The following is a 14431-nucleotide window of genomic DNA, read 5'->3' on the forward strand; positions in this document are numbered from 1 at the left end:
ATATATTTATATATTTATATATATTGCCTTCCTTGTGGGGGCACCTGACATCTGGGGCAAGAAAGACTGAAGAAAATGGTGTCGGCTGTGTCTTATATACCCCTATCGCACTGACGTCAGGAAAGAAAGAGACGACAACCGACATCGGATCTAGACTTTGGAATTCGGCCGACCGAGGACCCGCCTGACGGCAGGAGAACCCATCTGTTATGACTGCAGCTGTATTAGCACTCAAACATCTACATTTATGGTAGGTACAAAACTGTGCTTTCTGTCTTGCACGTATAAAGTTATTAGCCATTTGTTTTTCTGTTAGTACCTGCTTTTAGCTGAAAACAAGCAAGCAGGTGTAAGTTATTAATCATGAAAGGTCTAACAAGTGTATTATGATTGAAATCTACTAGGATTCTTTCCTATATTTGCAAAGTTACTAAGTGTTTTTTTTCCATTAGCAAATACTTTTAACCGAAGACTAGTCTGTAGGTGTAAGCAATTTAATCCAGGAAAGGTCTAAGCAGTGTGTTCTGATTGAAGTGTATGAGGTACAGTGTAATTAACTTTTAAAGGGAAACTGACAAGCAGTTCAGAGAAAATAATGAAGTTTGAAATTGTGGAAGTGAGTAGAGAGTAGTGTAGCTAGGATTGGGAGAATGGAGCAGCTGCCCCAGGCACAAACTATAAGGGGTGGGGGCGATTTGTGTTCAGCAATACATTACTGGTTGCTAGAATGTAAAATGGAAAAAAAGCTTTTAGAACTAAATTGCTGTGGTCCTCTGAGTGTAGCATAAAGTGTAGTAACTGTTTTTTTCTCCTGTGTTCCAGGGGAGCAAAGGTTTTTTTTTTTTGTTCCTCAACTTAGAGTTGAGGGGGTCCTTTGTGAGTAGATATACAAATAGCTGTCTCTCTAGCAGCCTTAGTACATTAATGCATTAAATATAATAGTGGATAATTTAATTTATTTAATTGTGTTCTCTGCACTTTTTAATTTTTTAACTTCCTCGTTAAATTGTCACTTTAGACATAAATTGATAGAAAACAGTATGGTTTGCTTCTAATGCATTATATATTAAATATGTTTTATTTCTTTATATCAACTACTGCCTACTCTAACATTACATACATTTCTTGATTCCGACCGTTTCATAAATCTCACTCCTCCTTTTTTTTAAAACACTTTTATTAAATTATCCCTCAAGACATAGGGAAACCTACATTAATAGAAAAGAAGCATATTAACATGTTTCCAGTACATACATTGTACATCACACATACTTTTTGTTACAACTATCCTCAGTCTAACATTACAGAAATTACTGAATTCCTGCTTCTGTTAAACCTTACTTCTCCTGCTAGACATTTATTCTGCACGAATGGTTCCCACATTTTCTTTCTATTTCTTTATATTTTGCCCCTTCCCTTTTCTAAAGATCCCACTTCTAGTTCTTTTATCTTTTTTATAATATTCCGTACTTCACATGCAGTTGGTTTATTCTTTTATTTTCCATTTTCTAGTAATTGCTTTTTTAGCAGCCAGCATAATTAATCCTAGTAAGGCCTTACTATGAAACCTCACTCCTTCTCTTGAAAATTATTCTGCATATTTTGTTCCCTCAAATTCCATTTATTTCTGTGTAATTTGCTCCTTCCCATTTCCAAGGATCTCACTTCCACTTTTTATCTTAAATGTGCAATACTTCAGGTGCAGTTGGTTAATTTTTTGATTTCCAGAGTAATTTTTCTTTAATCTAAACATTAACATTTATTGAAACCATGCAAGTTTTTTTTTTTTTTTTTTTTTTTTTTTTACATCTGAGAGGAACATATAATTATTATACAGAAAGGTAGTTTAAGTGGAACACAGGCTCTAACATGGACTTCAACATAGTTAATCCTATTTTTAGAATAGGTAGTGTCTAGGTGGCAACTATTGATTTAGGGCAATTGATCCTATATGAAGGGGTAAACTTCCTTTGTTTTGTGTGTTTGTAACTTAAAAGGTTTAAGGCTTAAATGTGTATTTAGTGTCTGTTTGAAGTAAAAAAAAAAAAAGTCTGGGAAGATTTGATATGGGTTCAAATACAGGTGAAAAGAAGCAACTGCATGCAAGATCAGCCTGCCAAATCTTACTGTGTACATATAAGCTGCAAATGGGAGACATGTTTATTCAAAGGGACTACCATGCATAATATCTGAAAATGACTTTTTATCAGACTTCCTGCTCTGTGAATATTACCATGGAATGTAAATAGCCTTGCAAGGATAGGTAAAAAAAAAAAGCAAAGTATTGAATTATATCAAATAGCAATGTTCCAGAAGTTTCATATGGATATAAATAAGCATATGAATTTGACAAAGAATGATTTCATGATGGGCATACAGCAAAGTATCAAGGACAAACGAAAAGATGTAATACTGATCATGAGAGGGGCTGCAGTAGTGATTAAAGAGGGGAAAAACAATAATGACAGATTTGTGGTACTAAGGGTTTAATGGTAGGGTAAGAAGGTTAAGATGGTATGTATTTTTATTATACCTAAAACTGCTGTTGTGGAACTTAGGAATATTTTTAGATGAAGAACTGTAATCAGGGGAAATAACTTTGTGGTTGGGATTAGAACCCAATGTGCAGTAGCAAGGCTATATCAAGAGGACTTAGAAAAAAAGTATAACAAAAGACTGTTGATTTCTGAAAAAGTATATGAAAAAAACATTTGGTGTGGAAAGAATTTATTAACAAAACAGTGGACAAAATGTGCATATTATTCCCCAAGATACAATAACTGGGATACATTGGATACATTTGGATTTTATAGGGGTATGTGTACGTAATTGAAAACTTTGAGACATATCAAATAACTATATCAGGTTGTACAGCAATAAAAACTAGGATAACATTGCAGGACAAGGATGTAAAAATGGAACACTGCTGTTTTCCTTGTCTGTTGAAAAGAAGCGTCTAAGAACAGGTAGCAGGTATGATTCGAGTTATTGTGGAACGTAGAAATTACTTCAGGAGGGATTCATGAATAGGATAAAATTAAAATGGAGTTTAATAAACATGGACATGAGAAAGGTGGGAATGAGTAATATAAATTACTTACAGGCGTTGACAAAGGTTAAAGGATTGAAGAAGGAGAATCTCACAAATCAAGATGATGAGCAACTGCAGAACACTATAGGGAAAGTAAGGGAGTATATGGATAGAAAGCATTAATTTAGAAGGGTTGGTGTTGAACAGCTATTTATAATGACATTGATACACACATTTTATTATAACCACTTGGGTAACAAAAAGTAGAAAGACTTTTTGACAAACTTAGGGAGTCTGACAATTAAAATAACATGAGATCTTATAAAGGTATTAGATTAAACAAAGGAATGGAGAAACCAAGGAAAGGCAAATGGAATCACTTATGGAAGATTAGTTATACCAAAGTTAGAAGAAGATGAGCCATAAGAAGAGATGAAATAAAGATGGTGATATATAGTTAATCATTATGGAAGTCACCAGGAACAGATAATATTCCTATGGAAATTTGGAAGTTAGGAGGGAAGAAAGTGATTAAATGTCTGGAAGCTTTTATTTAACAGTATTTTAAAAAGCAGGCAATACCAATATGTTGGAAGAAATCTGTGTTATGTAAAAAGGGTAAAGACCCTTCAGACCCAGCTTCATATAGATCCATTTCAATTTTAAACCATGACTATAAAGTGTTTATGCCTGTAGTAGCTAAGAGAATGGCAAATGTGTTACCAAAGTTGATAGGTATGAAAAGAGACATACCAATTTACCAATGTTACTAGAGTAATGATGATCCAGAGGTAAGCATAGTGTAAGAAAACACAGCTGCACTTGGTGGGTGTTGAGGAAAAGAAAATAATCAGCAGAGTCAAGTGGGTTTTATGAGTAAGGTGGTGGTAGCATTTGCATTCCCTGATAGAATAATAGAGTTAGTACGGAGGATATGTGAAAGGTTGAAGGCAAGAATTAAGGTGGGAGAGTTTTTGTCTGACTAACAGAAAAAATAGGAAGGAATATCCTCTTTTCCCACTGTTAGTCACTTTGCTTATAGTTGCTAGTAAAGAAAGTAAGAAATTCAGAAATCCAAAGCTATAACTGGTATTGTAGTCAAGAAAAGTTAATTTTATTTGCGAATGATAGTATTTTCTGTTTGACAAATCCAGAAAAGATCAGTTCAGTGTTGTGAACCACTTTTGAGACTGTATCACATCTTTTCAGGATATATAATCGATTAAAGGCTATAGTGATAAACTAAGTACTAGCACATAAATTAGTTCAGCAATACCCATACTTACGGGGACATAAGATGAAATATTTCAGTGCATGGATTAATAAAGATTTTGTTTAGCAGCTATGGATATGTGGGGAAAAGCTAAACAAAAGCTATTACAAAACTTGAGAAACTGGAAGCTCCAAATTAGGGTTCCCATCAGCATCTCAAACGCTGACAATATCAAATCCGATATTGTCACCTCGAGAATGGCGAAAGTGCAGAACGTCGAATGGGTAAACGGAAATCTCTGTAAGGGGAGTTTTCCGTTTACTTCAATATAGTGCGGTCTCGGAGTTGGTATATTTTAAGTAGCGGGGGTGCAGGGGGGCTTGCCTCCCTGCCTACACCCTTTAGTTTTTTTTTTTTTTTTTTTGGTGTTTATTTTTTATCGGCATTTGAAAATTTAATAGTTCAATCATTTCAGTTAGAAATTTAGTGATTCGAACTATTACATTTTCGAAATACTGATATAGACCCCCTAATTATGGATAGTAAAATACAGTGAAAATGATTTAGGCCCATTAATCTTGTATACAAGTCAGACATATTTTTATCAACCAGGTATATCTGCAAATAAGTATGTCAGTAGGTAGATGATTATATAAATCACATGGTAAAATATTGTCTAGGTTTAAAAGGAGAAGCCAGGCTGTTAAGGTGCATATCATCAATCATGGAGTAAATTAGTAATGGTCTTCAAATAGTAGGTAAAGTAGAGTTATTCTGGCACCATCTGTGCAATACAGCTGATGTAATTTGTGTGTAAAAAAAAATCCATGTAAGGGCTGGCTAACTGGAGGAGGTAAATAAAATAGATTAGCCATATTTATAGAGCCTGAAATAGTGAAAATTCCCAGGGTGTTGCAGTGATGATTAACAATTTCATTCAAATCCCCAAATAACTTTGATAATAAGGAATAAATGAAGGCAGATATGTGTTGGTGGAATGCAAGACTCCTCATTCAGAAAAGCCCATGCTTGGTTCATCCTATATGCACAATTTAGTATCTAATGTGACTTTCTTTTGGAGGTGCAGCACATTTTAAAGGGTTTCACATTACATAATGTAAAATTGTTTGAGAATGGGAACATGTTGCTGAAACCTACTATGGCTGGGCTTAATGCAAGAAAAGCTATGGAAGACAGAGATGCAGTGTCACTGAAAACAGTCATGGAAATGGCATGACATGTTTGAACAGCACTGAATCAGGTACCCATCAAGTAAACAATTCACTTTTTATCTTGCAGCCTACAAGTCATGGCCAAAGACTGACTTCTTACTTGGTACAAATCACCTGCCTAGGGGCCTGACGTATGGATAAGTCAGAGAAATACTGGCCAACTCATCACTGATGGTTTGCCATGTCTGAATAAAATAGGGAAACGAGGGTGCATTGTAAATTGCCATTGAATGAATAGATACTGGTGAGTGTAGCACTTAAAGAAGTGATTTGAGATCATGTTACCCATTTCCTTAATAATAAGGAAAAGGATGTACTACACCTTGAAGTAAGATTAACAATGATTTAAATTAATGTGGCATCTTTTCGATTAGATCATGCAAAAAGAGAAATACAGAAGAGAGGAAAAGTTATGTGATATGCAGACTGGGGCAAAACACCATCTGAATTGTTGGCAAACCTTGTCAAGTTTAACTAACCAAAGAACTGCATATTATAATTTTAGCAAACAGTGAGGCCTCCTCTAACCTAGACTAAGTGCTATCCTAGTTTGTGAATGTGTACTCTGATATTAATTCTGTTGCTAATCTGATTGTTACACAGAAAAATGCAAAACATATTTAGAAGGCTTTAAAGGTAGAACCAGAAAAACACATTAATTTGCTTTTTGTAAAACTCAGTTATGTTCTAGGAGAATTTAGAAGCAAATGGCATCTAGCAATTCTATATCGGATGCAGGCACATTTTTAAAATAATTTTTGGCTCTGTCCCCCTCTCCCCACTTGACCATTTCTTCTATTGATCCATTATTCTGCAACCTTAACTGTCCTAAAACACAGGTAAATGGATACAGGAGCTTAAGATCAGCCATTGTGCAGTGGTTAAAAGATGTTTTTGCACATCCAGACAAATCTCCCTGTTGACTGGTCAGGTCCTCATAATGATGGATCCTCTGAGAGGGCTTACTTCTTTCTCCACATTTTTTTGTCTAGAGAAAATGCGCACTGCTTAGTAGACTTATGCCCTCTAGGTTTCTTAGATTACTTTAATGTTTAAATTTCTTTGTTAATTTGTAGATCCACTAGGCATAGGTGCCTCTTTTTTTTTTTTTGAGCGAATCAAGGATTACTGGCTGGTTGTGACTTGCTCACAATTGCACACAGTAGGCAGATGGAGATTAAGAGAACTCTAGGTTGTAGGATAAAGCTCATTAGTAGCTCAAGACCTTAATCTTGTACTGTGAACTGTGAGAAGTTTTGCATTGTCCAATTTTCCCCCACATAGAACTTTCACTGTCGACATTGTGAGCACCCTAACACTTGTGATGGGAGAGCTGACAATCAGCTGTTCATTCTCGTCTCTCTCCAGCCTTTTCCTGTAGTGCTCAAACTGCTAGTTGAGTCTAGGTCTTCTAGAGACATAGTTGGGACCAAACCTCTACACTGTGAGATCTGAGCTATTGCCTACAATTTGATTTTGGTAGTTTGTATTTTTTTTTTTCATCTGTTTACTTTAATTTTAGATTTTTTATTAACATTTCACTAATTTGCACTTTTTTCTTTGTATTAGCTTTTTTAAAAGGTAGTGGGAAGAATGTTCGACCTGTACTTGAAATTTATTCTTCTTCTGGTCACAAACAAGCGACTGTTGTGGTAAGATGTCACAGTTGTATTTATATTCATGACATGATGTACCTGTGCCTCTTAACTTTTTCAATTTTGGCATTTTATGTTGCCTCTCTAACAGCAACTATATATATTTTGTTTAATTATTGTACTGTTTGTCTTTTAAATGTGTGATTGTGTTTTTGTTGTAGCTGTTCTAGTCCTGCATAGCTCATCTAGCAACTTAACCATATATTCATGTGCCTAGTCTTGTTTATGCTATTGTACTCTTGTTGGTTCCACAAATGTTCTGGCAGCTGTATTACATTCCCCAACACCCCCAATCTTATCTTAATTCCATATCCTTATTCCCACAATTATTTCAGTTCTTTAATTCCACAGTGGTGCAGCGGTAGCGTTGTTGCCTCACAGCAAGAGGTTCTCCCGTTCGATTCTCGGCTGGAGTGCAGGGGAGTGCCTTCTGTGTGGAGTCTGCATGTCCTCCCCGCATTTGGGTGGGCGTTCGAAAGACATGCGTAAATGGGCGTGCCTTCGTTGAAGGTTGAACGTTGAGCTGGCACCTCGGCGTTCGTGAAAATCTACTGCCAATCATTAGCGGACCAGAGTTCCGCTGTGGCGACCCCTAACCGGGAAAAGTCGAAAGACAACAACAACAATTGTAAGTGGATACCATTAATTGCCATACCATGAATGTCTGTCTTTTTAATGTTCTGTACTCTTCATATCCTGCACAAATTTCAACCTGTATATTTTTTTTGCAACAAGTGAAGGGACCTTTGTTTTCTTCTTAGTTCCATTATCTGTTACTGATTTACTCCCTGCCTTTGTGCAAGCTTCTCCAGTTTTGGATCCGAACTCTTTGTTTCCAATACAGCCTCAGTCACCCTTCCATTCTGTCTTCTTTCTCTGTCCTCCCAGTTTCACCAGATCTTTGCTTTCCAAGTCATACATTTGGGTGTATGTAAACACTCCTGTCTTACTTTATTCTTGTACTTGCAAGTCCCAGTGAAACAGTGGCCACACTTTCATATCTCATAAAAATAAAGAATTATTTGTAGTGGTGATATCCATGCTAACCCTCGTCCCACTGCCTGTCATACTTCTTTTGCTTAGTTCTACATCTTGAGACTTGGTTTTGCTCATCTGAATAGTTGGTCGCTGCTGGTGTGGCTTACTCAGTGTGACCGCGGCATTATTGCAGTCTCAAAATCTTGGCTGAAATAAGAGTAACTGCTCTTAAACAGTTGAGTAACAGATGGCATGTAACCTTGTTTTGCCAGACCTGAACAGTGATCAAACTGTAGTTGTTGTCATGATCAGTCAGTTGTCACCTGCCCTGTGAACTAGTCCACAAGTGTCCCAGCCAGTACTGATCATTTTAGTCTTAACTGGTCTATAGCTAAGCTGTCACTTAGAAATCATCTTAATACTCGCATCATTTTCTGCTACCTCCCGTCTCTCTCTCTCTCTCTCTCCTTTTTTTTTTTTTTTTTTTTTTTTTTTATGCTAACAAACAACTGCCGGCTTCATACCATGGTGTTATAAAGACAGTACTGTTTTTTACTGTTTTGCTATTTTTTTTTTTTATTTACTTGGGATATTTCCCCAATGGCTCCCTTTCTGCACTTCATCATTTTGCTGGTTCCATTCTAGAGATAAGAGCTGGGCATTATTAGACTGGGTGAAAGCCCTGAAGCCCATGTTTTCCTGTGTGGAAAATTGTTATCAGCCTATTTGTCCATCCTAGAGGTAAGAGTCTGGCAGTAGGAAGGGGGTTAATGTGTGTAAAGCTATACTGTATGGAAGTCGTGTCAATTATGAGATGAGTCACCATCTGTTCATCTAAACCCAGTTATATAGAAACTGTTCTTTTTATACCTTGGAATTTGTCTAGATCTTTTCCTCCTTGTTAATCTCTGTCACATATATGTCCTCACTACCAGAATGTCTTCCCAACTAAAAGTGACTAATTACAATCTCCAACCTTATGCCATTTGCCAGGGAAGCCCTTGCTAAGTGGGTACTCATTCTGCAGATTGAATGCATCTTCTCTTTGATTATTTCTGTACTCGTATCTAACTGCTTTAGATTCCATACCCTTTTAAACCAAATATGTTGGGTCAGTAACCATTCTCCTTCCTGTAAACATTAGTGCGCCTCTCTCCTCTCATATTTTCATGCTTGTTTTCAGATCCTCAGTCTGAATTTGTTTGAGTGGGACTCCAATCTTTGAAACTTTTCATGTGGTAGACTGGTGCAGTCCTTTGCATTCTTAATCCCTTACTGTATGCAAACACCAGTTCCACACCAGCAGCAAGTCTTTCCTTATTTAGGGCCCCATACTTTGAAACTCCTTACTTGCACTCATCCATGTGTCTTCTGAACTGTAACATTTGTATTATTTTCCAAAACTACTTTCACAGTGAAGCTCAGTTTAGTTTTTCATAGGATCATAGGAGTTTACTAAGCTAATGGCCCTAGAGCCCTTACAAGCCCAGCCAAGTTCCAACCCTTTTCCCTAGAGTGTCAATGTTTTGAGCAAAGCTAAATCAACACCTACTGCCCCTGTCCAGGAGGGATGCTGCTGAAACCCCTAGGATGAATTTACAGGTTCCCATCCAGACATCCAAATTACGCTTAAATAGGGTCAACGAAGGGTTCTGCTTCACTTGAATTGGAAGTTTGTTCCAGAGGAGAGATACCTTTGGGAAAATAATCTGTCTCTCCAGCAAGTCCTGTTGGTGTCACATACTAGATTAAGGTCCCTAGTGTGAGTGCATTGAATACCAATTAATTATGGATGTGCAGCATTTCCATTAAAGCAGGATCTGATATTGCTTTAAATACAAGGCAGAGATCTCCTCTGAGTAGTCTGTATGACATGGAGTATAAAGACAATGATTTCAGTCTGTCAACATGACATATACTGAAGGCCTTGAATTTTCTTTGTAAGAAACCTTTGAGGTCTCTCCAGTTGCTGCAGGTGTCTGGTCAGGTACATACCAAAGGGAACATTACACTCTATGATTGGCCTGATGAGGGAAGAGAACAAGGGGTTATGACCTCTTTTCTTCTGAAAGCAATGCCTTTACTTATGAGATGGGCAACAATGTAGAAAGCCTTTCTTACCACTGTAGAGAAATGGTGGTCAAAGGAGAGGTTGCTATCAACCTATGTGCCCAAATTTCTCACCACAGATTGCGTGCTTAAGGTGTTATTAATGTGGTAATCTGCAAGGATGTTGCCCTTGCCGAAGGGGATGATGATGCATTTTTTTGCATTTAGTTTGTGCCCATGACTTTGGCACCAGTCATTAGTCTAAGACCTTCTTGTAGGATGCAGACATTGCTTGGGGAATCTCTAACTGCTGATATTTTGCAGTCATCTGCACACTTTGTCAGCCGTAGACTTTTTGTTTTTGCCTGTACATCCGAGAAGTAGATTCCAAATAATAGGGGCCCCAGCACCAAACCCTATGGAACACTACTGGTTGCAGGTCTGCTGATGGAAATTGAGTCCCCTATTTTTGACTGTGTGTTCTATTGGTGAGCCAGTTTGCAACCCACATGACAGTATACAGGTTAATCCCCAGCTGAGTGAGTTTATCGATGCCAGGGTGGGAATAGTGTCAAAGGCCTTAGCTAAGTCTAAGTAGGCCGTATGCACTGATTTACCTTCGTCCAAGGCTTTGGTGACCGTCTCAAAGAAGTCCAGAAAGTTCATTAGGCACAGTCTCCTTTTAACAAAACCAAACTGGGTTGGATCAAGCATTTGGAGGTCTCCTATATCTTTGTTCATAAGGTCCATGATGATTCTCTCCATGGCTTTGTAGATAAGGCTGGTCAGGCTTATGGGTCTGTAGTCCCCAGGTTCATTGGCTGCACCCCCTTTATGTAGAGACATGATGGTAACTGTTTTCAGTTCCACAGGAACATAACCAGTGTTTAGGCTGTGGTCGAAGAGAGTGCCCAGCAGTGCAGCTATTTCATGTTTTAATACATTAGGAATGCAGCCTGGGATGTTTTCACGTCCTATAGAGGCTGTGATTTTGGCTTTGCAAAGGGTGTTTAAGATCTACTCCTTAGAGGTAACAGGTGGAGCACAGGTGGTGGGGATGCTTTGGGATATATGTGGCAGGGACAAAGGAGAGAAGTTCTCACTGAACCTATTCGCTAGCAGGTTGGCTGTTTCTATGCATTCAGTATATGTAGTGCCATGAACAACAAGTTCTTCGCAAATCTGAGATTTTCCTTTAAGGTTACGGATGTGGCTAAAGAATGCTTTATGATTACCCTTTGCAAGGGAGGGTAATCTGGATTCATAGTTGGTTTTAGATTGCTTTATAAGGTGTCCTATTTGTTTATTTAAGCAGAGGAGTGAGTTCTTCCAATTATGAGACCATTCTTTTCTGCTCTTAGACAATAATTTCTTTCTTTTATTTTATAACCTGTTTATGATGGATGTCCACCAGGCTGGTTTGTTCTTTTTTGAATATTTTACTTTGATCCTGTTTGGTACGACTGAGTTAATGCAATTGTACAGATGTTTATACAGAGCATTAGTGTATATTCCAGCATAGGTGTCCTTGCCATCTGTGGGGGCAGGTGCTATGAAGCTATCAATGCCATATTGTAACAGGTTGTAATTGACTTTGGAGAAGTGTTTTTAGTCTAGTTTTTGCTGAGGATGGGTCAGATGTAATTGTTAGTTCTAATGAGACTGACATAATCAGACTTTACCAGGGAGGGCTGCACACTTGGGGTGGTGTAAAGGTCGCCCATGTTAGTGAGCACCAGATCCATAATGTTTGAGCCCTTTGTAGGTGTGTCAACCAACTGGTCCAGGGCATTGGAGTTAACAAATTTCAAGAACCTTTGGGCAAGTGCGCTAGTATAGGTATAGTTTGCCCAATCTGTGGTTGGGTAATTAAAGTCTTCCATTACCAGGGTGTTTGGTTGTATCTTGTGTTTGGGTATGTCTTGAGTGACTCTAGTAGATCCAGGTAGGCAGTATGGGTATCCTAGTTCATGGAGGGAATCCTGTACCTGGCAGTAACTTGGAGAGGGGTCTTACCTACTGTCAGTTGTACCTGGAGTGGTTCAAGGGAATAGTTCTGTTTACCCAGTCTGGTAGTGTATGTATCTTTGACGAATATTGATACTCCACCTCCTTCAGTTCTCCCATTCTCGTTTAGTGGTTTAAATATGTGGAAGGCATTGTAACCCAAACCAAGTCTCTGTGACTGCAGAGATGTCAGCATCTTCTAAGGTGAGCACTGCTTCCAGAGAGTGCAGATTCAGATTTAGACTCCTAGCATTTAGTAGCATAACCTTGAGGTTGTTGTGTGAGGATATTTTTACGTCAGGGAATTTTGTTCATGAGACTTTTCCAAAAAAAAAGGCACTGTGGGGTAGGCATGAGCCTTGGCCAGTAACTGAAATCCCAGAGGTGACCGGTGAAGACCATCTGTGGCAAAGAATCAAGGTCAGTCGACCATAGCATCCTAGGCTGACAGGTACTGGATCCCCTTAGAATGACACCAGAAACTGACTTTGACAATTAGCTTAATCATTTTCTGTCTGTATTGTGGCTTCATCCTAGGCAAAGGTAGTATAGTATGCTGCTTAAGGCTAGGGACATATAATCAGAGAGCTCAGTCATGTCTGTCTTCATATAGTCCAGTTGAGGTACGTCTCAAGTTGTTCACACCAACATGGGCTATGATGGAGTCATAACTGTACTTGTTGTTGAGAGAAGTTTGTGCGTGCATTGTCTGGTGGATCCTAGCACTAGACAGGCAACTAAATGTGACCTTTTCCTTATCCAACCTGATGAGTGAGACATCTGTGTATCTCACAATGGAGTCGCCTATGACTAGGATGTTAGATTTAGTGTTATGCCTTATGAACTTGTTCAGTGAGGAATAGGTGGGTGGTTTCTTATGTGAACCGTGTTCTACTGAGGATGTGTTATGTGAAGCGTGTTTGTGTTTGGGAGGTCTCTGATCTTTAGGTAGGTTACTGGTGAAGACCTTCGCATATGTATGTTTAGGTGTTGGTGGTGTGGTTGCTGGAGGAGATAAGATGTATATGCTGACAACCTGCTTTGTGTCTGGTGTACTGACTGGTAAGTGAGAGTGCCTGGATTCTAGCTTCTTAATATAGATGCATCTCTCGCATATTGAATTTGTATGTATTAGGAGAAGCTGGTTGTTTGTGTACATGAGACAATTGCTACATTGTCTCAGGATGCCAAGTCGACCAGGCTGGCTGGAGAAATGGTGGGAAATTGTTTATCCATAGTGCAGAGTACAGTAGTGTGGTCAGTAAGAGGGAGAGGACAAAAATGACCAGGTGAGGTTGGTGGATAGGTGAAAAATGTCCAAACTTCGATGGGCTTAAAGGGTGGGACTTGTGTGATACCTCCAATAGAGCACAAGCAGTTGACTAAGGGAAAATTAACTAGCTAAAAAGTTAGCGCCTGTAACCGCTAAGGGTATCTGCAAGTGCGCATTAGTACAGGATGGTGCGCACCACTTAAACGTGGGGCTTGTATAGCAGCTAAGAGAAACCTTTTTTAAACCAATTGGAAAGCTCAACCCTGAGCCCTGGTCCAACAACCTTGAATCAGATGGGTCCTTGACTGCACTCTCTTGCCATAAGGTGCAAGAGGGCCCTCTCCAACAAAAGATAGCTGGATTTTAGTGCTCGGGTAAAACAAACAGATCTAGATCCAGCAAGCCTGCATCTATACTATGCTATATCTAGAACAGAGTGCAATAAAGCAGCGAAAACAGTTGAAAATGCAGAAAAATACAGAAATACAGTGAAAATGCAGTAAAAAAGTGCCAAAAACAGAGCAAACAGTTACTTTTTCATTTAAAGCAGCAGATGCCACAGATTGATCTGGAGGTCACAGCGGAACAGTGGTTGGTTGCCAAATCTTGTGTAGCTCAGTTTAAAACATGTTCAAACCTGAGTCTTATATAGCAGCTTTTTTGTGCATTTGTTACACTTGCATTATGCCAGGACTTGTGATTAAGCAGTAGTTCATAGGTTCATAGGTTGGTACTAGGCTATCTGCCCTAGGGCATTTATAAGCCTAGCCAGAGTGTGTGTGGCTTGCACCACCCCTTAGGATGAGAATACTATGCCCTTTTAGGGTTTAGTTTACTGTGTCTGTGTCTAGTAGTGACACAGAGATGACCCCCGGGGTAAACCTACGATCTCCCATCCACTCGTCAAGATTTCTCTTGAATAGAATCAGTGAGGGGCTCTGCTTAACATGGACTGGGATTCTATTCCAGAGTGTAGGGAGCCTCTGGGTTATG

General features: G+C 38.7%; 1 protein-coding gene across 1 annotated transcript in view; it reads left to right on the forward strand.

The window, feature by feature from the left end:
• Positions 1–14431, forward strand: part of VPS16 (VPS16 core subunit of CORVET and HOPS complexes) — a 1917946-nt gene that overhangs the window by 187321 nt on the left and 1716194 nt on the right. The window contains exon 3 of the mRNA XM_044060689.1: positions 7046–7128. Within this exon, the coding sequence (XP_043916624.1) occupies positions 7046–7128 (83 nt within the window). The remainder of the gene's footprint in view (positions 1–7045; positions 7129–14431) is intronic.

Source organism: Protopterus annectens, chromosome 2.part0 (genome assembly GCF_019279795.1).
Source record: "Protopterus annectens isolate FY-2018-M chromosome 2.part0, PAN1.0, whole genome shotgun sequence".
NCBI lineage: Eukaryota > Metazoa > Chordata > Ceratodontiformes > Protopteridae > Protopterus > Protopterus annectens.